Genomic DNA, 26,519 nt, shown 5'->3' with positions numbered 1-26,519 from the left:
GCTTTGACGGTGAAGACCAGGACATTAAATTTAATCTGGTATTTCCCTGGAAGCTAATGTAGTTACCAAAGCACCAAGGTGATGTGCTTATATGTATGGTGCCTAATAAGAGAGTTTCACATGTCCCAGAGGCTTTTTCACTGTCTCTTAATTCCTAGCTATATTGTGTTTTGTACTCATCAAGTCTGTCATGGTGGTGGTGACAAATAATTTGAAACGATTCCCTCTTCTTCACAGCAGCTCTGACTTGTCTGGGTTTAGTTTCACCCAGTTTACCAACCAGCTGCTGAGTTATTTCCGGGGTCGGGGATAACCACTTAACTCCTCGTCTCTTCACAGACAGATTTTGAATTTAATGGGTGAAAGAGCAAAGGTTCAGAGGCCACAAGAGCGGCCAGCTCTGGCTGGGGAGAGTTTCCCCTCGCAGGAACCAAGGAAGTGCGAGGCTGGACGCGCCTAAAGGTCCTGACTGACGGCGGCCGCGCACTGGAGGCTGCAGCGCCTAGCACAATACCCCTGCCAGAGCCAGTGGCAAGCGTCCAGCCCCGTGGGGTCTGGGGCCAGGTTCAGAGCCGCCTCCTCCCGAGCCGGGCCCGCGGAGGTACGAGGGCGGACGCTCCATGGGCCGCAGCGCAGCCAGGAGCGTGCTGGGGTCCCGGGTAACTCGGGCCCCGAGCCACGGCAGCCTCGCACAGGAGCGCGCGGGGCCAGGCGCGAGGAAGAAGCGTTGGTCCACAGCGCCGCGTGCCTGCCGGGGGTGGGGGAAGACGGCACGTCTTACCCCCGTGTAGTTCCCCCCGGGGGCCGGGCACCACTCCCCGCCCCGTTCCAGGCCGGCCCTTCCTGAAGCCGGAACGTTCCTGCTGCGGCCCGGCGCGCCGGTCGGACGAGTTGCAACAGCGCCGAGCGGCTGAGGTTGGAGGTTGGGGGTTCCGGGAATTCGCCGCGGGGAGCTCGAGCCCGGTCCCGGCAGGTCAGCGCCGTGCGCTGGGATCCGCGCGTCCCCCCGACACCCCCCCGCCCCCGGCCGGCCTGGGAGAGCGGGGCGCACGGGCGGCAGGAGCAGGTCGGGGCGGAGGGGAAAGTAGAGCCGCGCACAGGCCCCGGGGCCAGCAGCCTCAGCCCTGCCTCTCCCGGGGGCCCCGGGTAATGGCTCCTCGCCGACTGGCCCCGCCTCAAGCCCTCGGGACTCCCTTTAGCTCTCTAGGAAAGTTAATTTGCTTTAAAAAACAGTCCTGCCCTCCCCTCTGTGGGGCGTGGGAATGAGCGTCATTGGCTTAAAAACGAACCGGTCACAATAAACGCCCGGAACGCGTTCCCCGGCGCGGCGTCATTTAGCCCGTCTACACTCGCCCCCCCCCCGCCCGCTCAGGAGCGCGCCCATGCCCAGGGCAAAGCTCTACTTGCGTGTTAGTATTATTGGGGGGACCTAGTTTTGACACAAGTAATTCAGCATCTTAAGTCACATTTTTATTGTCAGCCCAGAGACTGGTACGTTGCATTAGTTCCCGATGTGCTATCGCACGTAATGAGACAGAATTTATCAAAATGCCTTTGCTTACAAGGATGTAATCATTTATCCTTAACAGTATCCAGTAAGCAAGCAGATTTGGACAGACAGATAGACAGACATGGATGACGAGCCTGAAAGAACTAAACGCTGGGAAGGGGGTTATGAAAGAACATGGTAAGCTTTGTTTTATTAATTATTTTATTTTAAGAGAGAAAATTTAATCTAATTTGTATGTAATAAATTGTTCATTGTAGGGAGGTTCTCAAAGAAGATGAATCTGGGTCACTGAAAGCAACTATAGAGGACATTCTTTTTAAGGCGAAGAGAAAAAGGTAAGTAGTCAGTTCTGAAGTACAGGGAACACATTAGGAAAAGCTCATCTCTGATGTAACTATGTTGAAGTCAGAGGAATTACACTGAGAAAAAATTGTCCCCATCAGGTAGATTAAACATACTGCAATATTTATAAGTAAACATACTTTCTCCTTTTCCCCCTTTTTTCCTCATTCTATGTCTTAGATTCAGCCTCCCGTTCCGTAATTCTGTCTATACTTAATTGTGCCAGAAAGAGTAACTTGAGATTTCTCTGCAGCAGGGGTGGACAAACTTTTTGGCCTGAGGGCCACATCAGGGTTGCAAAACTTTTATGGGGGGTTGGGTAGGGAAGGCCGTGCCTCCCCAAACAGCCTGGACCCTGCCCCCTATCTGCCCCGTCCCACTTTCCGCCCCCTAATTGCCCCCCTCAAAACCCCCGACCCATCCAGCCTGTCCCTGTTCCTTGTCCCCTGACCACCCCCGCCTGGGACGTCACCCCTTATCCACACCCCTGCCCCTAACCGACCCCTGACTGCTCCTCCACCCCATCCAACTGCCCCCTGTCCCCTGACTGCCCCCCGGGACTCCCTGCCCCTTATCCAACCCCTCCCCGCCCCCTTACCACGCCGCTCAGAGGGGCAGGAGCTTGCAGCCACGCTGCTGTCCTGCCTGGCAGGAGCAGCGGGCCAGAGCGCTGGTGTTGCAGCGCGCTGAGGCTGCAAGAGAGGAGGGACAGCAGGGGAGGAGTCAGGGGCAAGCCTCCCCGGCTGGGAGCTCAGGGGCCAGGCAGGATGGTCCCGGGGGCCGGGCCGTAGTTTGCCCACGTCTGCTCTACAGCCTATTTAAGGGCATTGATACTGGGTGGTTCATACCTCTGCTCCCAAAGAAGTTAGGTCCTAAACTTATATATGTGGAGTGCAGTGTGCTGCAACTAGACTACTGAATGTAAATAGCAGAATCCATCTTTGTATGTCCTCTAACAAAATATTGATATACAGATTATTTTAATCTGTTCATTATTGGACTGGCTGGATATTTACCTAGTGCTGTGTGACTTGCACCAAATTATAAATTGATGTTGTTTAAAATTCTGTGTCTAAAAACATTCTAGGCAAAGGCTAGTTTTAATTCACAGATTGATGTTAAGGCATAAAACCCCAAACTTTCAAATATATTATATTTTTGTAAATAGTTCAGAGTGGCAAAGAAGTTCAAAACAAACTCCATTAAAACTCCATAACTCCATTAAAATTTGATAAGACTCACTGCACTGTTTTTTTACTGAGCCTCTGCCCTGCACAGTTTTTCATAGCCCTAGTTGTATGGCTATTTAGAACCTAATCTTTCATCCTTTTTAAATGCATTGATGTTAAGGGTAATTTAGCATGTAATGTAACTGTAGGATTGGCCTTAGTTATTGATGCTGTTTAGAATCCCATGTTATAGTCTTAGCTCAAATTCTTCTGTATTTTTACCAGAATCTTTGAACACCATGGGCAAGTTAGACTTGGAATGGTATGTTTATATAATCCCCTTGACTCTTATATCTAGTTTTGTTGTGTCTGAGATTATTTGTACTGAAGTGGTTTTCCCTCTTCAGAAAACATAGTGGCTTCAAATCTAAGAAATGTTTTTACTGACTTGATGTGCATGAGTTTGAGGTTTCTTTCTGTCCCAACAGACAATTTTTTTTTTTTACTTTCGTGAATTGGTGTGTAGTATGCTAAATGTTGAAAGTGTCTGATATTCAAGAGACATGGGTTCTATTTCCCCTGCTTTGTGATACAGTTGAATCGCACAGCCTCTTGGAGTCTGTTTCCCAATGTGTAAAATGGGCATAATGGTACTAGCTTAATTCAAAACAGTTGTGAGAACTGATTGATTTGTAAAACACTGACTTCCTCAGTTGAAGTGACGATATAAATACAAAATATTATTATTCCATAATCCTTTTGAGAGAGGATGAGAACAGTGATAATTTATCAGGAGAAGATCTCTGCTCACATTGTAAAAGGAGGATGGAGAGGAACTTAACCTCTTTAATCAGCAGCAATTAAAGAATCCTTAAAGGCCATTATGCTGTTCCATACTCTAAATATTGCCAATGTGACAGAGAAGGCTGTACATATTTTCTATTTAATGTACTTGAAATAAACAGTAATTTTAAATTACTGTCTTATAAATTTGTTTCACGTGAGTTTTAAAAGTTTATCTTAGTTTCAAACCAAGAATTTGTGGAATTAATATCCTTTATGATTATGATTCAGATGCGTCACCTTTATGTGGTGGTAGATGGATCAAGGACTATGGAGGACCAAGATTTAAAACCTAACAGGCTTACTTGTACCCTAAAGGTATTTATTTTATCAAAAGTATGTTAACCTACCTTTGTTGTGATGTCTGCAGCTCACATCCATCTGGGCTCGAACAGGATTGCAACTACCTTTGACTAATACTTCTGTTAATGCTCCCATCTGCCTCTTTCCTTTTTGTCTGTTGTTTGTCTTACATATTTTGCAAACTGTAGATCAGTGATTCCCCGACTTTGTAGTAAGGCGACTCACCAACAATGTTTGGTTGGTTGGTTGTTGCAACCCACTATTACATATTTGCACCCTCTGTTCTGGCACTGCAACCCTAATCCCGGCCCAGTGCGAGGACTAGGAGAGGAAGGGCATGTTTGGAGAGTGAATACACCCTGCACTGATCCTGCAGTGGCAGCTCCTATCCAGGGTGTGTCCCCCTCCAGATGTTGTGACCTGGTGCACAGGAGCGCAGCACCTCTCTCTCAAATTTGGCCTTGCTTCCCCTCCATGGTGACCAAATTTGAGTGGGTGGCACTGCAATACCATATACCAGGTAGCAACACCTGGAATAGGGAGCTGGGCTCAGCCCCACGGGAGAGGAGCTGCCACTGTGGAATGAGTATGGGGTGAGCTTGCTCTCCAACCCCCAACTTTCACCAGGCTGGGAGAAGTGAATGCTTGGCTAGGCTGTGCAGTGATGGGTTAGTCTGCCCCTGGTTGTGGTGATCCGTCTAGAATATTCCTGTAATCCACTGGTGGGTAGGGAACACTGATTTGGGAAACACTGTTGCAAACTCTGTGAGGTAAAGGCTGTCTTTGTGTTTGTTTTGTACAGTAACTAGTACAATGGGACTGTTTGGCATCATTAGACACAACAGAAGTAAGAGTAATAATAATAACGTTAGGAGGGCTTTGGAGATGTTTAAACAACAGAAAGTGCCATACAAAGAATGTGGGAATTAGCAGACGGGGGGTATCACCCATAGCATGCAGTGGAAAGAGAACAAATACACTTTACACTTCTTAAAAATAAATTTTAATATTTTGTACTGAAAATATGCTTCAGGTCCTGCTTGAGTCTGTGATAGTGACTTATTCCAATTTAGATAGGTATGACGACTACAGTGGACTGAACTTGATGGAGATAAGATGTTGCCCTGATAATAACTAAGCATTAAAATTATGTTTTAAAATGTGTATCATTCTGATTTCCTATACAAATAAAACATTTTATTATGTGCCGTATTTATAGCAACAATTTTAGCTAACATAGGCAAAACTTTCGTATTTTGCTGAATCAAATACTCTGTTTTCCTCTTTTCCCTGTAATACAGTGATGGACCCCCTGCAGCCCATCAGGGTAATCTGATTGCGGGCCACAGGACATTTTGCTGACGTTGACTGTCCGCAGGCACAGCCCCCCCAGCTCCCAGTGGCCGCAGTTCTCTGTTCCTGGCCAATGGGAGCTGCGGGAAGCGGCAGCCAGCATGTCCCTGCAGCCCGCTGCTTCCTGCAGCTCCCATTGTCTGGGAACGGCAAACTGCAGCCACTGGCAGCTGTGGGGGGCCGTGCCTGCAAACAGTCAACGTCAGCTAAATGTCCTATGGCATGCAATCAGATTACCCTGATGGGCCGCATGTGGGCTGCAGGTTGCCCACCACTGCTGTAATATCTTCCATGTGTTCAGAAGTATCGATAATGTAGAGTCCTTGGTGTGAATTAGGGGAACACACTTTGTTTAAACTTCAGAGCTTTTTTTAAAAAAATTAAGTAATTATCAGTATTTCTTTTGTGTGAATGGGGAAGACCCTCTGTTCAAAATAACGCTAATCTTCCATGTGTTAACCAAAATACTGCTTAGTTTTGGTTAGTGAATTTGAGTCATATGGAAGGTGGAATAAGTTTGGCTGAATATGACTTAGTCCCGGATCTATTCCTGCAAACAGTTACATGTGTTTAACTTTACGGACGTGAATAATGCCAGTGACTTAATTGGTATACACACATGCTTAAAGTTGTACAACCGTTTGCAGCATTGGGACCTTAATTTTTGCTAACTAGATTATTGGTCACAGAAAATAACTCAATAATCATTACCACTGATCTGTATTACAGATTAAAATTTCAGCTGTTGTCTTAATTCTAACTAATACTGTTAGATCTATTTTAAATTTGCTGCAGAAATAACACTAGTATAGTTACCATATACTTAATGTAAACTGAGATTTTTTTCTAAAGTTTCTGAAGGGTACTATGCACCCAAGGAGTGTAGAGGTGGAGGATTAGGGTGTTTATAAAAGTTCTAAATGGTTTTATTAGTACTGTACTATCATTTTAAGAGATATGAAATGACTAATGTATTGAATTATCTAATACTCAGAACTTTTTCTTATAGTTATTGGAATATTTTGTTGAAGAATACTTTGACCAAAATCCTATTAGTCAGGTAGGTATGTACACCTGTGTTGGAAACGAGATTCATTGTTACTGATTAAGAAGTTGTCTGAAAAGAAAGTTGGAAGAACTATTTTGAAGTTTTCATTTAATTTTAATAATTTTCCAACAGATTATTTTAAATTAGTAGTAGTCTTTTCCTCTTTCTCTCCTGATCTTGTGTAAATTTTTTTTCCTATTAAATGGTGAGAATGAGAAATCAATTGAATACTGATTTACAGTTTTTCTGAAGTACAAATGCTAACACAATTAGGATTTGGAATTGCATTCTTAAAGACAGGAAGAAGATGTAAAGAGACATTTTAGTCTTTAAGGGCTTGAGGTACCAATAGGGTGAAGAATTAAGAATATATTTTCATCTTAATACAAAGGGAGTTGTGCTAGTAATTTCCTGTATCTCAAGGTGAGAGCTGGTTTCAAATTACTGTGCTTGGAAAGAAAGCCTGCAGAGAAAGATGTAGGTATTGTAAGCACTGATCCAAAAAGATCTATCTAACAATACATCGGGTATACGAAGAATGTAGATCAAATTGTTTGTAACTCACTAATAGAACTATTTCTTGCAGATTGGTATAATTGTAACTAAGAGTAAAAGAGCTGAAAAGCTGACAGAACTTTCAGGTAGGAAAGAAGTATCCTTTTGTATTAGAGAATCATTGTCATCATAACTGTTGCACTCTACAGCTCTGATCTTGCAACTTATTCCATACAGACAGACCCTAATAAAGTTAGTAGAGCACCAGAAGGATGTAGGGGTCCATGTTAGTGGATCTAATTGCAGGATAGTAGTCTGTTTTGAGATAAATTTCTGATTGGTCAGGGAGTCTACTTATGCTTAGAAATATAAATATATGTATGTTTAAGAGCAGCAATCAAATTTCAGTATTGATTTTTCTCTTGATAACTTTGTGCATGTAATTTGTATTGACTGCCAACACATGAATTTCTCTATTGCCTCCCTTTCTGCTCTTTTTTTCCTCTCACCAACTTCCTCTTTTATATACATTTTCATGACTTGGTGCGAGAGCCGTCTTCTCGGAGCACTTCCTGTTTGGAACAGCCTTCCTGTATTTCTCCCTCATCAATATTTCAAATATCCTATGAAAAACATACCTTTTTCCCGATACTGGTTATTTTCTTTCTCTCCTTGTTATCTGTTTTAACTTTGCAATTGTAGTTAATGGAGGCCTTATGATCTAGTGGATTAGAGATGAGGCTGAGAAACAGGAACACTTGATTTTTGATTTAAGTTCTGCCACTAACAAACTGTGTGGCTTCAGGCAAGTCATTTAACTTCTCTTTGTCTACTTAGCCAATCTACTACCTTGTTTAGGTGCTTTGAGGGTGATTTAATGTTTGTACAGTGCTTTGAGGATGTAAAGGACAATGTAAGTACTAAATAGTATTGTTACTAAAACAATTTGTGATACAGTTCACACAAGGATATTTTTGGTTTATGTATATCATACTGTATCAGTATAAATTTAAAAAAACTTAGTTGTACATTCTTCTGTTATCTTACCATTTCAGGTGAGTTTTGTTTTTTGTTTTTACTTATAGGAAACCCAAGAAAGCATACAACTGCTCTGAAGAAAGCTGTAGATCTGACCTGCCATGGAGAACCATCTCTGTATAACTCTTTAAATTTGGCCATGCAGACTTTAAAGTTAGTATATGCAGGTTATTATAGGTTTTATTCTTTTGGAACAACAGAAACTGATAAAACGTTGATTGGGAGTAATGCCTTGCATAGTGCTGCACTGATCCTTCTGAGATACTTTAAGGTGTTATTGCAATACAAATAACTAACTTCTGCTTTGTACACGCACAATCAATGTAATTGTCATTTAAAAATAAAAAAAAAGCATTTAATATTCCCAGACAAAAACCTGTTTATGCTGCTGTTCAGATGGGAGTATGTAATTGTTAGGAAAAATTGGAAGCATTATTTAATACTAGTAAGAAGTGGGAAACTTTGGTTTTCTGTTTCTATAAGAGCACAAAGTATTTATCAAAACATATAAACAAAACATAACTGTTAGATATCTATAACATAAATATCAAATGTCGCCTTGTCTTTTGGTTCACTCTTCAGTTTCAACACCTTGGAGAAACAATTACTGCCAAAATTAACACTTTGAGTATTTGTGTATATGATTTCATTCTCTTCTTTGAAGAGGTAGGCAAGACCACAGCTGTTACATGTAAAGAGCTGAAAAGTGCAGATTTTGAACTTTTAACTGCATATTAATTAAAGCAAAGAACATATTAAAATTTTTCTGCATAGTAAGTGGTTCAGCTCTTCAGATATGAACAGACTTTCCATGGTGCACTCCAAAGCTGTAAAGTCAAATGGGAAAGTGGTGTAAGTAATAGTCTGTAGGAAAGGTTTTAATGAAATTGACTATGAGGCTAGGACAAATGGAACCTGGGTTACTGTAGCAAAAGGAGCAATTGATGAATTATTTTTTTAATTATGATAGTGTGTAAAGGCCCCACTCAGGATCCAAGCCCCTTTGTGCTGGGTATTGTACAAACACAGCTGAAGACAACATAGTCCCTGTCCTAGAAAGATTAAAATCTAATAACAGATGAAAGTTTGGAAATGGGGATATAGCAGACAGGTAAATGAACAGGATGATGAAATACCATCAATTTTGTTAGTTTTCTATTTTTATTTGTAACTGTTTCTTTTTAATTTGGCTGTAGAGGTAGGGTCTGGGGGAATGGCAGGAGTGGGGCTAGTTAAAGGTATGAGAAAAGGAAGGAGGGGGAAGAGGAACAGTCATGGCTTACCACTTGCGCCAAGGTCATCTGGCTGAGTTTTGTATGTATCACATGAAAAGTGAGCAGCTTTTTAGATTTTTGCTGGGAGGGAGCTTGCATGGTAAATAAGTGGCATGAGAGAAAGAATGGATGTTTGAGGGAGAGTCTGACTGGTGAGCAAGAAAGGCCAGGAACAATGACAGAGTAAAGGTGGTGGTGGATATTGCAGTAGGTTACTAGGACAGCTAGTTAATGTGGTTCTAAATTAAGAGCCTGAAAAGGAAAGACAAGAAGCTTGTTGTCTGAGTTGATGGTGATTTCTTTTTCCTATAGGGAATTGAAAATGAAATAAAATAGATCATCTTAAAGCATTTGCTGTATTCTGATATGTGAAAGTGAGAGAGAAATAGAAAGACACAATAAACTTTGAGAACCCTGCTCTCTGTGAAAGATGTCATAGATTTGCATCTCTGAATTGACCACAGAATAAAGTTTAAAAAAAGTGCTCGGAGATTTGTTGTGGTGGTTTCAGACTGAATCTAATTTATCCCTGGAGGACTGTGGTGGGATAACTTCAAGAACTATAACAAGCCATCAACTGAAAGGGACATTTCAGTAGGTTAGATTTTGGAAAAGTATGACCTTATTGTGGGAGCAATTCTGTGAGGGATTTACGTTATCCTTTAGTGTTTGTGGGCATTAGCCATGTGTTTTTCTGAATTTTGTACAACTGAGTACTAGGAAATGTTACTCTTGGGGACACACAGCATCAAACTTCAACGTACGTGTATGTAATTGTTATATTCTTAGTTTATAGCTAATTTAAATATACATCTTTTTACCTTCTATAGGCACATGCCAGGACATACAAGCAGGGAGGTTTTGATTATCTTCAGTAGCCTGACAACATGTGATCCATCTAATATCTATGATCTAATTAAGGTATAGAAGTGAAGAATTAGTACCACTTAAAAAAAAAAAATGTTGTTGAAGCATCATTTTTTGTCATTACTTTTTAATTGAAAATGTATGCACCTTTTACAGTTTTCAGTTCTGCTGATGCATTTGCGTGTTTTTTGTTTTTGTATGTGAAGTGCTTAAAGGCAGTTAAGATCAGAGTATCTGTCATCGGCCTATCTGCTGAAGTTCGAGTTTGTACTGTACTTGCCCGAGAAACGGGTGGTAAGTATATAGACTGATTCTGAATATACATCAGTAATAGTCATTTAAGTCTGAAAGTAAAGTAACTGTTTTGACAATTTTGTAAAAATAAATTTTGATGTTTAAAGAGGATGTATTTTTTTGACCATACTGTTGTGTTAGGAGAATATTTCATAATTGCTCCCTCCGTTTAAAGAAGTCATACAAATTCAGTAGATTTGATACGTAACTGTAGCTGCTGATTTGGAAGAGAGATGATTAAAGAAATAAAGATACCTGAAAAAGTCTGTAGGTAAACTGTATCATATTAAAGTTAATAAACATGTATTACCATTCGTGACTACAATGGTTAGTGGGAAAAAAATTGCATTGTATAAGTTAGTGTGGAGAGGGAAAGGTAGGCTCTCTCTATCTAACATTTTAGAGGTACACAGTCATACTTGTATATTTAAAAAAAATATGTAGTAACTATAGGTAACATCCCATATATTTTGCACTATTAGCACTATACATTTTTACTTAAACTGTTTTCAAGTTTTGCCTAAACTTGATATTCCAGGTTTTTTTCTTGTTCATGGTTCTGATCTCAGTAAAACTACCCATTCGTTATTTGAACAGCTATTATGATTGTGGTGTTTTCGTATTCTTAATACATGACTCTCCGCCAACTCATTTATTTTCTTCCTCCATGATAGGAACATACCATGTAATTTTAGATGAAAGCCACTATAAGGAGCTGCTGATGCATCATATTAGCCCTCCACCTGCCAGTTCAAGTTCTGAATGCTCCCTTATTCGAATGGGTAGGATTGTATTTTATTAAATTTTAAGTGCAAGATTTAAGAATCTTTGGTGTAACATCCTCTTTTGTGTCTTCTGTATTAAAATAATATGAACAAAGAAGCTGTTTGGAATCTGAAAAACATATCGATACATAATTGTTTTCATTTTAAGTTTTCAGTTTTAGCAAACTGAATTCTAATATATTTAACAATATACCTACAAACCATTTAGCTATTTAAATTAAAAATTGAAAATTAAAACAAAAAAGAGACAAAACTCCATTTTAAGTGGGTAGTAGCAAATTTTACACAATATTTCTTTGTGCGGTAGTGGAAAAATGTGATATGTAAAATATTAAGAAGATAAACCTGAAAAGTGTATCTCTCCATTTGTATTTCTGTTTGCCATCTTATCATGATGACTGCCTTCTGTACCTTGGCCAAAACCCATGAGCCTTTTAAATGCATGCCAGTATTGCTATGTGATTAACAAATTGGGCATATATTAACAGAAATCTTGTCAGCATGTTCCTTTCTAACAACTGGAATCAGCTCCTTGGCTTCCTCCTGATGGAAAAAGAAAGAGTGTGAGCCTGAAGTTAAACCAAAGTAGCAGCACAATGTTCTGCTGCTGTGCCACTGTGCAGGCTTGATCCCCATTTTAAAACAACTTTCCTTTCATTTCTCAAAGTGAATAAATATATAAAAAGTAGACACTTGTGTGTAATCCTTATAATTAAATTATTTAAGTTTTTGTTTTTTCAGTCTAATCAGGGGAACAGAAATAAAAAAACTATTTCCTTGGTTGAGATGAGCTATAAAAATAATAACTAGAGGAGGACTCGAAGCTACCTAGGACCTCCAGAAAATATTGTATTAACCATCACACTGCATTCAGAAGGATCGTGTCTCTGAAGTCTGAACATTAAATGATTTCCCTTAATTTCTGACTTGAACCATAATTCCCTTTAATACATTGTTCTTTCTCCTTCTGTACTATCTCATCTAATTTTCTGTGTAATTGCCAAAAAATTGGGGTTTGTCAGTTTCACTCTAAGTGGGGGAAAAAAATTGTTTTTGTAAGGAGATGCAATACAAGATTTGGAGGTAGAAGTAGGAAGAGAACAATCATGATGGATTTAATATCTAGGAAAAGGTGCATTGATTTCTGTAATAACGTGAAATATTCTAAACAGTAACCCCTAACTTTTTAACTTCTCCACTCAAATAGGAAATTGTTTGTTGTATGTTACCAATGCATATAGTGATGTAATATTTTTCTTGGCTCCTAAGGGTTTCCTCAACATACCATTGCGTCTCTCTCTGATCAGGATGCTAAACCATCATTTAGCATGGCGTAAGTAAAATATGGTTACTTTTAGGCATTATTAGAACTCTGTGGTATCTAGATAAACTTAGAAAATGCTGTATTTGCACTGAAAGGTACAAAACATCATGAAAATGGGTAGGCAGCAGGTGTGCTGTGACCACTGCTTATGACATTGTTCATGAGAGACAAGGTGGGTGAGGTAATATCTTTTATTAGACCAACTTCTTTTGGTGTGAGAGACAAGCTTTTGTGCTTATACAGAGGTCCTCTTCAGGCCACTGCATACAACTGTTCATAATAGTCTCATTTTATCTTGTACTGCTAACATCTGTTTGTATGCAGCTGTTGTCTCTTATCTTATACTTTTAGATTTTAAGATCTTTAGGTAGCGTCATCTTTTGGTTGGTTGTATAGTGCCTAACACAATGGAACCCTGATCCCTGACTGGTGCCCTTAGGAGCCACTGCAATACGTATACACTTTTTACTATACTATAGCAAATAATATAAATCAGCATCCTTAAACATGGTGTTGATAAAGAAAGAATACCTGGAACTGAGTCTTCCATTCATTTAGTTGTTAATGTATAGTGAAATTGAAAGCTTGATGAGCAAGAGAATGCCCTTCTTCGTGAGAAAAGACAGTAGAGGATTTTTTTTTAAGTTTCAGAAGGAAAAAAATGGTTACTCACCTTCTCATAACTGTTGTTCTTCGAGATGTGTTGCTCATATCCATTCCAATTAGGGGTGTGCGCACTGCGTGCACAGTCGTCGGAAAGTCCCCCCCCCCCCCCAGCAGCGCCTGGAGTGGCGCCTCCATGGCGCTCAATATATGACCCTTCTGACCTCAGTTCCTTCTTGCCAGTTACTCTGACAGAGGGAAAGGAGTACTTGTGGCACCTTAGAGACTAACCAATTTATTTGAGCATGAGCTTTCGTGAGCTACAGCTCACTTCATCGGATGCATACCGTGGAAACTGCAGCAGATATTATATACACACAGAGATCATGAAACAATACCTCCTCCCACCCCACTGTCCTGCTGGTAATAGCTTATCTAAAGTGATCATCAAGCTGGGCCATTTCCAGCACAAATCCAGGTTTTCTCACCCTCCACCCCCCCACACACAAACTCACTCTCCTGCTGGTAATAGCTCATCCAAAGTGACCACTCTCCCTACAATGTGCATGATAATCAAGGTGGGCCATTTCCAACCTGGATTTGTGCTGGAAATGGCCCATCTTGATTATCATGCACATTGTGAGGAGAGCTGTCACTTTGGATGGGCTATTACCAGCAGGAGAGTGAGTTTGTGTGTGGCGGGGTGAAGGGTGAGAAAACCTGGATTTGTGCTGGAAATGGCCCAACTTGATCACTTTAGATAAGCTATTACCAGCAGGACAGTGGGGTGGGAGGAGGTATTGTTTCATGATCTCTGTGTGTATATATAATATCTGCTGCAGTTTCCACGGTATGCATCCGATGAAGTGAGCTGTAGCTCACGAAAGCTCATGCTCAAATAAATTGGTTAGTCTCTAAGGTGCCACAAGTACTCCTTTTCTTTTTGCGAATACAGACTAACACGGCTGTTACTCTGAAATCTGACAGAGGGGAAGGTGGCCGGGTTTGGAATGGATGTGAACAACACCTCTCGAAGAAAACAGTTACAAGAAGGTAACTGTTTTTCTTCTTTGAGTGATTGCTCATATTGATTCCAATTAGGTGACTCCCAAGCCTTACCTAGGTGGTGGGGTCAGAGTTATGGAATCACAGACTGGAGTGCTGCCCTGCTGAAGGCTGCATCGTCTCTCATGCTGGGTGATGGCATAGTGAGCCATTTCCGCTACAGCCGCCGGAGCGCTCCACACCAATGAAGTTGGTGCCGGGTCTTGCTCCGCTGGGGTGGGGTGTGGTCTCAGCACCTCCTCCATAAGGAGCTGCTTTAGGCGGCAGTCTCTTGCCTTTTTTTGTTCTGGGGCGAAACCCTTTACAAACCCTGCACATGTCCGCTTGGTGCGCTTCCCCCAGACCCTTTAAGCGAGCGTCGTGGGGGTTGCCTGCTGGGATTGGCTTATTGAAAGTTTGAACCCTTGGGACTTAGGCATGCCCTGAGTCCCCAAGGGGAGAATGCAGTTGGGGTGGAGGGGAAATCCCCACTCCCAACAGCTATTGATCATAACTGCAGTAAACTAAACTAGAAATAACTCTAAAACTACACTACACAGAAAGGCTAGGGAAAACGAGGAGAGCTTGCTAAGCCAGTCACCACAGTTCCAACAACTGTCACTGGCGGTAAAAAGGAACTGAGGAGGTGCTGGGTTGGGGGGTCATATATTGAGTGCCATGGAGGCACCACTCCAGGAGGCTCCACAGCCAAACCGGGTGCTGCTAGGGGAAAAACTTTCCAATGACTGTGCACGTGGCATGCGCACACCCTAATTGGAATCGATATGAGCAATCACTCGAAGAAGAACAGTGTATACTCCATGAGAGAATTAAAATGCATATCTTTTGTTTTTAAGTCCAAATGAGAGTTTCTCTGTGTGTGGAAAAATTATGACTATAATATAGTGGATGCCTTTTATAAAGTCACTTTCTAGAGGTAAAGGAAATTTCAGTTGTGGGAGGAAAATTAATCTTCTGTTATGGAGGGAAAGCAAGGTTCTGGCTTCTGAGGTGGCCAAATCAAGCATAAATTTCCTCTCTAGAAAAAAGATTTCTTTAAACCATTAGATCTTGGATCACATTTCAAAAAGCTTATTGAACTCCTTATGACATTTCCCTATTCTTGGGTGTTGTTGAGACACAGGGTTAGAAACTCCATTATCAGTGGAAATTGAGCTACTAGGTAACACTTAATAAATTTCTGAATATTTTGCTACTTAAGAAATGGGAAGGTTAATCCCAGGATTTAATTAAAGACCCTGGTAAAGTGTTGGTGTTTTCTTATAACACTTAATTAAGTGGCCATGTCATTTAAGGAAATGTGTATTTAATAGTGAATTTTCTGGTTGATTTGCAACTTTGCATCACACCAAACTCTATGTGACAAACTCTATGTGTGTTCTCCAATTCTGTCCAACAGTTTCACATTTGTCCAAGAGATTTCAACAATATTGATTTCTTCTCTTCCCGCCCCACCCCCAGGCACTTGGAAAACAACAGTGATCCAGGTCTCACGCTGGGTGGATATTTCTGTCCCCAGTGTAGAGCCAAATACTGTGAACTCCCTGTGGAATGCAAAATCTGTGGTGAGTATGAAAAAACAACACAAAGTATATAGACTTGGTGAAAACAAAAGGAGGGAAAACAGAGAGATGATGTAATGGGAGGGGGTCTACTAGACCAGCAAATCAGGAGAAGGAGGTGAATGAAGCATTTCTAGAACAAATTATAGAAATAAGGAAAACATCAGACTTGGTAGGAATGGGGGACTTTAATTACCCAGGCATCTCTTGGAAAAGCAATATGGCAAAACACAAAATGTCCCAAAAATTCTTGTAATGTATTGGGGACAACATTTTGTTTCAGAAGATGGTGGAAGTAACCAGGGGAACACCATTTTAGACTTGCTTCTAACTATCGGGGAGGAATTGATTGCAAATCTGAAGGTTGATGGCAATGTGGGTGAAATGATCATGAAACGATAGATTTTATGATTCTAAGGAAAGGGAGGAGAGCAGCAGAATAAGGACTTAGACAAACTCAGAGAACTGGAAGGTAAGGTCCCATGGGAGGAAAATGTAAGGGATAAATGAGTTCAGGAGAACTAGCAGCTTCTCCGAGACAATATTAAAAGCATAACAGCAAACTATCCTGATGTGATGGAAAGATATGAAGGATAATAAGAGGCCACTTTGGCTGCACTTGAAAATCAAAAGGGAATCCTACAAAAAATGGTAACATGGACAAATTGCTAAGGAAAGTACAAAAGAATAGCACACACACAAAATCAGAAAGACTAAGGCACAAAATGAATTGTACCTAGCAAGGGACAATAAAAGGCAACAAGAAGAGGTTTTATAAAGACATTAGGAGCAAGAAAAAGTGTAAATCCTGTACTTAGCAGGGAAGAAGAGCTAATAATGGATCACATTGAGATGGCTGAGGTGTTTAATGCCTATTTCTTCCGTCTTCACTGAAAAGATAAGTTGTGACCAGATACTTAACACAATTAATATTAACAACAAGGAAGAAGGATTGCAGACCAAAATAGGGAAAGAACTGGTTAAAGAATATTTATATGTATTCATATTGGCATTGCCTGATGAAATGCACCCTAGGGTACCTTAAGGAATTACCTGAACGAATTTTGCAACCATTAGTAATTATCTTTGAGAACTCATGGAGGATGGGGGAGGAATAGAGAAGGGTGAAGATAGTACCTGTTTTTTAAAAAGGGGGCCCAGGGAATTATAGACCAGTCAGAGGTGAAAGTAAGCCAGTACGGTGTACCAGTAAGAAAGTGGCCGCTGGTATGGGCTGGTACATAGCTGAAATTAAAGTGCTGCCGTGGCAGTGCTTTAAGGACCATATCGGCAGGGGCAAAAGGGGCAGCTGCCCTGGGGCTCGGCTATTTAAAAGAACACAGGGCTCCTGGCCACCACTACTGCAGCAGTGGCTGGAGCCCCAGGCAGCGCTGCAGGTGGCTGGCCCCCAGTCCTGCCCATAGGTGTGGGAAGTAGGAGTGTGGGAGGTGCCACAGCACCCCCACGCTTTGTGCCCAGAGTGGCCCCGTGTTGGGGTCCCAGCCGTCAGCCTCCCACCCGGGGGCCCCACTGCAGGTCTCAGCTGCCGGCCCCTCATCCAGGGTTCCAGGCGCTGGCCCTGGGGGCTCTGCTGCTACTTGGGGTCCTGGCCATGGGGCTCTGGTCCTGGCTCTGGCCTTCACAGCCGCCCCTAGCTATGGTCCCAGCCTGGGGCAGTGAGGGGCGCGGACAGGGCAGGGGTGAGGGGGTGCAGCTCAGCACCCCCACCCTAAAAATTGTTCCAGTGTCACTGGCTATGCCCCTTCTGTCCGAGGCCCCGTCCCTTCCAGGGGCCCAGAGCCGCCCCCCACCTTGCTCAGGGACCCAACAGCCCTGTGTAGCAGTAAGAGATTTAAGCTACTTTCACCCTTGAGACCAGTCAGCCTAACTTTGATACCTGGAAAAATATTGGAACAAATTTTTAAACAATCAATTTTAAAGCACCTAGAGTATAATAGGTTTATCAGTAATAAAGTAATCAGTGTGGATTTGCTAAGAACAATTCATGCCAAACCAATGTAATTTCCTTCTTTGACAAGGGTACTGGCCTAATGAGTGGGGGCGGGAGGGTGGCAGGGCAGCGAAGAAGTAGACATGATTTATCTTGATTTTTAGTAAGGCTTTTGACACAGTCCCACATGACATTCTCATAAGCAAACTAGGGAAATGTGGCCTTGATGAAATTACTATAAGGTGCATAACTGGTTGAAAGACTATATTCAAATAATAGTTATCAATGGTTTACTGTCAAGCTGGGAGGACATATCTAGTGGGGTCTTCCAGGGTTGTGTCCTGGGATCAGTTCTGGTCAGTATTTTCATTAATGACTTGGATATGGAGTGAAGGGTATGCTTATAAAATGTGTGGATGACACTTAAGTACGGGAGGTTGCTTGCACTTTGAAAGACAGGATTAGCGTTCAAAACCACCTTGACAAATTGAAGAATTGGCCTGAAATCAACATGATGAAATTCAGTAAAGACAAGTGCAAAGTACTGCACTTAGGAATACAAAATCAAATGCCCAACTATAAAATGGGGAATAACTGGCTAAGCGATAATATTGCTGAAAAGGATCAGGGGTTACTGTGGATCACAAATTGAATATGAGTCAACAATATGATACAGTTGCAAAAAAAGGCTAATGTAGTTCTGCGGTGAATGAACAAGTGTAAGACTTGGGGGGTAACTGTCCTGTCTGGTGCTGATGAGGCCTCAGCTGGAGTCCGGTTCTGAGTGCCACACTTTAAGAAAGATATTAACAAATTGCAGAGGCTCTGGTGGAGAGTAACAAAAATGATAAATGGTTAGAAAACCTGACCTATGAGTATTTCGTGTTTTCAGTTTTTATTTGTTTAAAAAAAAAAAAAAACTGGGAATTTTTCAGCGTTTATTTTCCAAACCTTAAAAACGGGATGAAATCAGGTTAAAAAATTTTGGGAAAAATTGGATGGGCGGGAGGAGGAGAAAGGGGGGAGGGGAGGAAATACCCAAAAACTTTTCTAATATACACATTTTACTACCGTATAATTTAAACTTTTTTTTTTAAATGTACAAAGGTATATTTTGTGTCTCTCAGAGCTTGTAGTTTTTCCCAGAAATCCTGGTTTGCGTACGCTTGTATAATTTTCTTCAAAGTATCTTCACTCGTGTTGAGCCTCTTGCAGTCATGGAATTAGTCCAATTTTGAAAATATGCACTCTGCATCAGTAGATCCAGGGGATACACTCATAACTTGCTGTGCCACTTTGCTGAAGTTGGGAAGTGTGTTTTGATGTTGTTGTTCTAAAAAGCCAGAACATCCAGTTACGTATTGTCAGGGTTGTTAGGCAAGTTCATGGAATTAGTAAATGCCCCTTTCAGATTTGAAATTTTATCTTTAGTGGCCAGTGGTTGAAATACTCTGGCATAACTGTCATATTCTGCTGCAAAATTCATCTTGAGGAAGGGGTGCAATACCGGACGACATTCCAAAAAGAATCTTTGGCACCAAACACTTTGGGGGTTCAGATTATAGGCCACAGTCATCTCCTATTTCTGGCTGTGTTGTGCTGAAGGTTTTGAGTGCTTGTTTGATTTTTCTTGTGTTCCAGGGTGGGAAGGATTTCCAGAAATAGATGGTTTTCTTGCCATATGTTTCTCCTGCAGCTTTTATGCTCAGTTCAGCTGAGATTTTGGTTCTCAGGATCGGGTCAATATCTTTATTGGCAAACGGCAGTAGTTGGAGAAAATTTGAGTGTTTTCTGTGTGTCACACAGTGACTCTAAGTTTTCAACAATGAATATTACCTTGGTGTGCAGAATCTAGCACTTATTTTGGTTATTTGTCAGTCTCTTCAGAGTTTCTGCTTTAGAACCAACAAACTCAGGATGATCTAGAAGATACATTAGCACAGTCCATGTGTTATTTACATAACAAGCACCGAAATACAAGCTCATCCACCAATGTGGCACAACACAGGGGTAGTTAATTGGCAATTGGCTCTGCACTCAATTCGCACTGTGTTAAACAAAGCCTTCAGTTTGTTTGCAAGCTTGAAAATGGCCCTGAATCCAGTGATACAAAATTTCACATCTTTCATTTCTCTGTAGCAGTAGCTGCTGACAGCACAGTATTACTCAGATGAGCTGGACTGGTAATACGCAGCAGCTCCGGTTTCTGATTGAGTTTAATCTCCTGTGCAAACGTAGTCATGTAGGAAGCAGAATCTGTATTAGTTGTGGCCACGTTTTCCCTAGTTGGTACATATCAAACATGTCAGTTATTGTTGTGTCAACAAAACCGCTGTCAGCAGAGGGATGAATGTCACATCAGCACAAAACAATGTGGGTTTATTTGCTTTGAAATAAAAAAATGAGAACAAAAAGCCAAGAACTGGATGGTCCAAAGTGTCAGGAGACTCATCACAAATCAGACTAGACTCCACATTTCCGTCAATCTGTTCCATCAGTGTAGGTGCTAAAGCATTGTCGTTTTCTTTCAGGTGCTTACGAGTGAGGTTGTCTGCATTAGGAAGGGTTTTTGCAGCTGGACAGTATTGTTGCACAAAGTCATCAATAGGTCCCTCTGCTATTAACAGCAGTTGTCCAGCAAAAGAAAGAGCACGCACAAATTAATTGACACAATCATGCTGTGCCTTCTCTTTCATTAAAGCCCTGGTAAAAGCTCCTGGTATTGACTGTTTATCCGGAAGCTCGCTTTCCTTCTTTAAGCTTCTTGTGTCGCTTGCTTTCAACATGTCCCTTTATTCTGTCAGCACGAGCACTGACCTCTGTTCCGCAGTACTTGCAGCACAATGCATCCTCCTCAGTCCCATCTTTACCTTTCTTGAAAATGTCTAAGCACTGATTTGCTTATTGGTATTCCGCATAGGTTTGCGTCTTCATCCCATGTTTACCTTTTTACCTTGTCTATCTATAGCCCCCAAGGAGCTTACCTAAGCTTCTGGGACTCTATGTGCTGGTAGTTCAGGGAGAGGCATACCCTTCCCCTGGGAAGGGAGAGCCAAGGGCAGACTTGAGTCTGCTAGGCAACCAAGTGGGAGAGAGGAGAGATACTGTGTAGAACAACAGGTTTCAGAGTAACAGCCGTGTTAGTCTGTATTCGCAAAAAGAAAAGGAGGACTTGTGGCACCTTAGAGACTAACCAATTTATTTGAGCATAAGCTTTCGTGAGCTACAGCTCACTTCATCGGATGCATACTGTGGAAAGTGTAGAAGATCTTTTATGCACACAAAGCATGAAAAAATACCTCCCCCCACCCCACTCTCCTGCTGGCAAAAGCTATCTAAACCCACTCTCCTGCTGGTAATAGCTTATCTAAAGTGACCACTCTCCTTACAATGTGTGTGATAATCAAGGTGGGCCATTTCCAGCACAAATCCAGGGTTTAACAAGAACGTTGGGGGGGGGGGGGTAGGAAAAAACAAGGGGAAATAGGTTACCTTGAAGGTAAAAAAAACATTTCCCCTTGTTTTTTCCTACCCCCCGCCACCCCCCCCAGTCGTTCTTGTTAAATCCTGGATTTGTGCTGGAAATGGCCCACCTTGATTATCATACACATTGTAAGGAGAGTGATCACTTTAGATAAGCTATTGCCAGCAGGAGAGTGGGGTGGGGGGAGGTATTTTTTCATGCTTTGTGTGTATAAAAGATCTTCTACACTTTCCACAGTATGCATCCGATGAAGTGAGCTGTAGCTCATGAAAGCTTATGCTCATATAAATTGGTTAGTCTCTAAGGTGCCACAAGTACTCCTTTTCTTTTTGTGTAGAACAACAGGGGCCCCTGTTGGTTTGGGGAAGGATTGCAGGCATGTCTGCTCAGAGGAAGAGGCAGTCAAATGATTGACAAGGGAAAGCCTGGGAAGAAGAGCGAGCTTGATCAATAGGGAATGAGATGCCCATTCCTGGGAGCCTTGGAGTGGGGAGAAACCATTTTGGGGGTAGTGTGGAACCAGCCACAGAAAGGGTAAGACTGGCTGTGTGGGGATCCTGAAGAACCCAGACCTGTCTATCCAAACCCATAAGGAGATTGGTAGTAACGGAGATAACCAGGTACATAGGGGCCATTACATATCTTTATCTGTGGAGGATTGATTGTTTAAATTCAGTGCCACACTAAATGAACAGAAAGAAGTGGACAGGTAGTGTTTCCTTGTGAGCCAATCGTAGCACGATATTAATGTTTAATTTTCCAACCTCTACCGTGTGTGCACTGTGTTTTACACTGTGGAACTGCTTCAGTTTCAGAGCTGCAGGACACAACAATCGCATAAAGCGTTAGTGTTTAACAAAAATAAGTACCTGAAAAAATACTGAGTGGATTGATAAAGGGGTGTAAATCAGTAAAAACTGAACACCTTCAATAAACCTGGTAATTTATCAGTGAAAATTGGTAAAAACTGAAAACGTGGAACACTATGAGGAAAGGTTAAAAAAAACTGGGCATTTCTAATCCTAAGAAAAGAAGACTTGGGGGGAGGGAACCTGATAGTCTTCAGATACATTAAGGGTTGTTATAAAGAGGATGATGATCAATTGTTCTCCATATCCACTGAAAATAGGACAAGAAGTAATGGACTTAAACTGCAGCAAGGGAGATTTAAGTTAGATATTAGGAAGAACTATCCTTCTAGTTAGACAGTACTGGAATAGGCTTCCAAGGGAGTTTGTAGAATCCCTGTTGAAGGTTTTTAAGAACAGGTTAAACAAAATAAATGTTAGGTATGGTTTTAGGTATATTTGATCGTGCTTCAATGTAGGGTGTTGGACTAGGTGACCTCTCAAGGTCCTTCCAGCCTTATATTCCGATGATTCTTTACATATAATGGTAAGCAACAACAAAACAAATCCTTAAGCTATTGGGATGTAGAAAAACTCAATTGTGCCTGTTGCAGAACTTGTCCTTAATTCTATAGTCTTGGGTATCAAATAAGTTTGACGCTCTCCGGGCTACAGTGTGTAGAAAGCAATACCATAACAGACGGTTGTGTCATAGACTGGATGCTGAATTCCTTGTGTGCTTGAAACTTTTGTTGAGGACAGTGGGAATTTGGGATGAATCAGAATTTGATCAGACTCCATTTCTTTTGTATTCCAGTATCTTTTATATTCACTTGATTGGCATACATACATATCCAAAAAGGGATTCCTTTAGCAACCAATATAGTTAGATAGTATAGTGGAAATATCACTTGTGCTGGAGGAAAGGTGTAATTTGCCTTCATTGAAGGGCTTGGGCATAGTTATATTTTTATTATAGAATTAAAATAATAATTCACCAACCCTCAAAAGAAGTCATTAGTATACTTTTGTAAACCTCTGCAATCACTAACCTAGATGGAACAGAATGGAATTGTATAACTTCTAATTCTTAAGAGATTTTTAAATTCTATGTGGACTGAGGCAGAAATTTTCCTGTATTCATGAAATCAAATATTTTGCTTTATCTTGACAGATGATTTTTTTTGGTCTTTTTTTTTATTTTGACATTCAAGGTCTTACATTAGTCTCTGCACCCCATCTGGCTCGGTCTTACCATCACCTGTTTCCTTTGGATGCCTTTCAAGAAATTACACTGGAAGAATATAAAGGAGAACGGTATGTAAATCATGCCTGCTATAAAGAATCAACTTGAGCCCTTACAGATTTCATCTTTTGTTTTGAAAATAAGATAAGTTGGCAATGATTTCTTTAGTAGTGGTAGAACTAGTGCATGTTAAGTTAAATGGCTGTGATTTGTCCTTTAAATTACAGAAATGGATATCAAATAATTGTATAAGAAATGACTGTGTAAAATGGTGTTGTTTAACAATTTTTTTCTCTGCTTTCAATAAAAATATTGACTTCTGTTTCATAGCTATTGTCAAGGCTGCCAAGGGGAGATTAAAGATCAACATGTAAGTTATTAAAATGTAATGTAATTTGCACACTGCTTCTTAATGTAATTTAATCTTTGTGAAGGTCATCATGACAAAAAACCTGTATGGAGACCATCATGTTGGCTAGATTGAATTCTCAGTCCTAGCTTCTCACTTTTTCGACTGCAAATCAGCACACTTGAGGTAAAGGAATGTCCAGAGACTCAGGTGTGCTGCTGCTCTTGCTCAAAAAGTTGACAGGGCTAAGAATGAGTCCTGTTCCCACCTCTGGGCATAAGGATGGTGGGAGTCTCTAACGAGTAGAGTAAAATTAGAGAAAAATGAGCTTTGTCAGACACAATGCTTATAGTTGTAGAACTCTTTAATGTAACCCGTACTTATTTTTTAAACATATGTTAGCTGTAGTACTCCTAGGATTCCCAAGTTATTACAGTGATGGGTTTTTTAAGGGTGAGAATTTGGGCAACTCTTAGTTTAATAAGAAACACAATTTATAGTTTATTCGGATTGAATCTAAGCTATATTTAGCCTGAAAGATACTGTCTTTTCATATTGGAAACTTTAATTTGATGTAAATATGCAACATAGTTTTTTGTTTACAGTACTCTATTGCATTACTGTAATAAACAGGGATATTTGTATTTGAAAATTTAACTTAATTTTTTAATCTTTTCACTCAGGTTTACATCTGTAAAGTCTGCCAGAATGTATTTTGTATGGAATGTGACTTATTTGTTCATGATTCTCTGCACTGCTGTCCTGGCTGCATTCACAAGGATCCTGCTCCTCTGGGTGTATGATACCAGGTGTTTGTAGAGATTGTCCTACCTGTTTCATTCTTGCACAGAGTCAAATTAGACTATTCAACCACAGACTTCAGTAAGGCAACTCAAAAACAAGAAGAAATACCTAGATGAATGTGGTAATAAACCCACTTTTTAGTTAATGTATAGAATTGGAATATTTAAATTCTTCTGGTTAATGTTTATAAAAATATCTGCATCATCTGATTCATTTCCCTAACTTGTTTTGAAAGCCTTTGACTTACTTGAGTCATGCTAAATAAAGTGTAAATCTGTAAGTGTGTGGAAAAGTGATAAAAATTGATTTGTATGCTAAAACAGTTTTTTTTACAAGTTATGAAACAAACATGAACCAATCAAATATATTATACTTAAACATGGTTTTTCTACCCTTGGGATAGAATTTTTTAAATTATAGTAGAAACAAATCTTTTATTATAAGAACTTATCCAAGTACTTTGTGACAGACTCGCAGGATAAACTTTCTAAACATAGAAATGCAGGGCTGGAAGGGACCTCAAATAGTTATCTAGTCCATCCTCCTATGTTGAGGCAGGGTTAAGTATACCTAGGCCATCCTTGACACATTTGTCTAACCTGTTCTTAAAAACCTCTGAGGATGGGTATTCCACAACCTTCCTCGGTAACCTGTGCCAGAGTTTAACTATTCTTATAGTTAAAGTTTTTCTTAATATCTAACCTAAATCTCCTTTGCTGCAAACTAAGCTGATTACTACTATTACCTGTGGTAGAATAACTGATCTTACATATAAGAAACACTCCTTCAAATATGTAAAAGGTTATCCAGTCTCTATTCAGTTTAGACTAAATGTGCCCAGTTCTTTCAACCTTTTCTCATAAATCATGTTTTCTAAACCTGAACTTCTGTTGTTCTCTAGATTCTCCAATTTGATCACATCTTATGGTGCCAAAAATTGTGCGTGGTACATTAGCTGAGGTCTTACAGAGAACTCTCTTGTTAACAGATTGCAGAATGACTTTTGCCACAGTGCACGCTGCTGACTCATACTCTTGTGAGCCACTATAACCACCCCGTCCTTTCCTTCAGTATTTCTGACTAGCCAGTTATTCCCCATTTAGCAGTTGAGCATTTGATTTTTCATTCCTCAGTTATTTGCACTTAACTTTACTGAATTTCTTATTCTCCAATTTATCAAGGTAATTTGGAATTTTTAATACTCTCCTTCAGAGTTTGCAACCACTCCCAGTTTGGCATCAGCCACAAATTTTATAAGCATACTCTCTACTCCATCAACCCATTCATTAATGAAAATAGTGAGATGGACCAGACTACTCAGGGATCCCACTGTTAGCCGACGGCCAAGGATGTTTGGTGAGGTGCCAGCTATGCCCGTTTATACCATCCATGACTTTAACCGCTAGGACGCACTGTCCCTTCGCGGCGGGCAGCCCGGGCTAGGCTGACGGATGCCCCAAGGTCCTAACCACCCGTGACTTTAACTGCTAGAGCTCAGAGCTCCTTCGCAGCGGGCAGTCAATACTGACTGACAGGTGCCCCAATGGCAGCACTAAGAGCCTCTCCCCACCCGTGACTTTAACTGCTAGAGCTCAGAGCTCCTTCGCAGCGGGCAGCCAGGATTGACTGACAGGTGCCCCAAGAGTTTGCCCCGTGGAGGCGGCACAACTCAACGCTAGGCTCTTAGTACTCTCACCTAATGGCCAGGCTTTAGAGCCAAAACGGCTGAGGTTCTTTAATTGTGTTGGCTGCTTTACAGTAAACCAGAGAAACAAGTCAGGCTTATGCATAAATGGTTACCAAAATTTATTAAGCTAGATTCTAATCATGTGGTTACAAAATTGCTAGTGCCTACTTATTTAAATGTAGAGATGTTACACACACAAACAAGTTACAAAACTGAAGCCACAATCCCAAAGAAAGAAAACAAAGTATAGAGCTCTATTTCAAAATATGTGTACA

General features: G+C 41.0%; 1 protein-coding gene across 5 annotated transcripts; it reads left to right on the top strand.

Moving 5' to 3' along the window:
* Positions 1-382: 382 nt before the first annotated feature.
* Positions 383-24,841, top strand: GTF2H2 (general transcription factor IIH subunit 2). Of its 5 annotated transcripts, none has more exons than XM_073344322.1 (16): positions 385-973; positions 1,590-1,687; positions 1,768-1,845; positions 3,307-3,343; positions 4,096-4,182; positions 6,530-6,580; positions 7,155-7,209; positions 8,149-8,254; positions 10,206-10,296; positions 10,449-10,536; positions 11,211-11,318; positions 12,591-12,654; positions 15,775-15,878; positions 23,373-23,475; positions 23,735-23,774; positions 24,437-24,841. In XM_073344322.1, the coding sequence occupies exons 2-16, from the start codon at positions 1,632-1,634 to the stop codon at positions 24,554-24,556; spliced, it is 1,188 nt and encodes a 395-aa protein (XP_073200423.1). In that variant the 5' UTR covers positions 385-973; positions 1,590-1,631; the 3' UTR covers positions 24,557-24,841. The 5 variants fall into 5 exon arrangements, with proteins under 5 accessions (XP_073200427.1, XP_073200423.1, XP_073200424.1 ...); XM_073344323.1 differs by lacking the exon at positions 385-973 and adding an exon at positions 980-1,146; XM_073344324.1 differs by lacking the exon at positions 385-973 and adding an exon at positions 1,358-1,491.
* The last annotated feature ends 1,678 nt before the right edge of the window (positions 24,842-26,519 follow it).

The sequence above is a fragment of the Lepidochelys kempii genome, chromosome 5, assembly GCF_965140265.1.
Source record: "Lepidochelys kempii isolate rLepKem1 chromosome 5, rLepKem1.hap2, whole genome shotgun sequence".
NCBI lineage: Eukaryota > Metazoa > Chordata > Testudines > Cheloniidae > Lepidochelys > Lepidochelys kempii.
Note: the sequence above shows the minus strand (reverse complement) of the source record. Positions and strands in the feature narration are given on the sequence as shown.

Coding starts and splice junctions, on each gene's coding strand:
- GTF2H2 (XM_073344322.1), top strand. CDS start 1,632: ATGGATGACGAGCCTGAAAGAACTAAACGCTGGGAAGGGGGTTATGAA. Junction 8,255..10,205: donor TTGGCCATGCAGACTTTAAA/GTTAGTATATGC, acceptor TACCTTCTATAG/GCACATGCCAGGACATACAA. Junction 23,476..23,734: donor GAAGAATATAAAGGAGAACG/GTATGTAAATCA, acceptor TCTGTTTCATAG/CTATTGTCAAGGCTGCCAAG.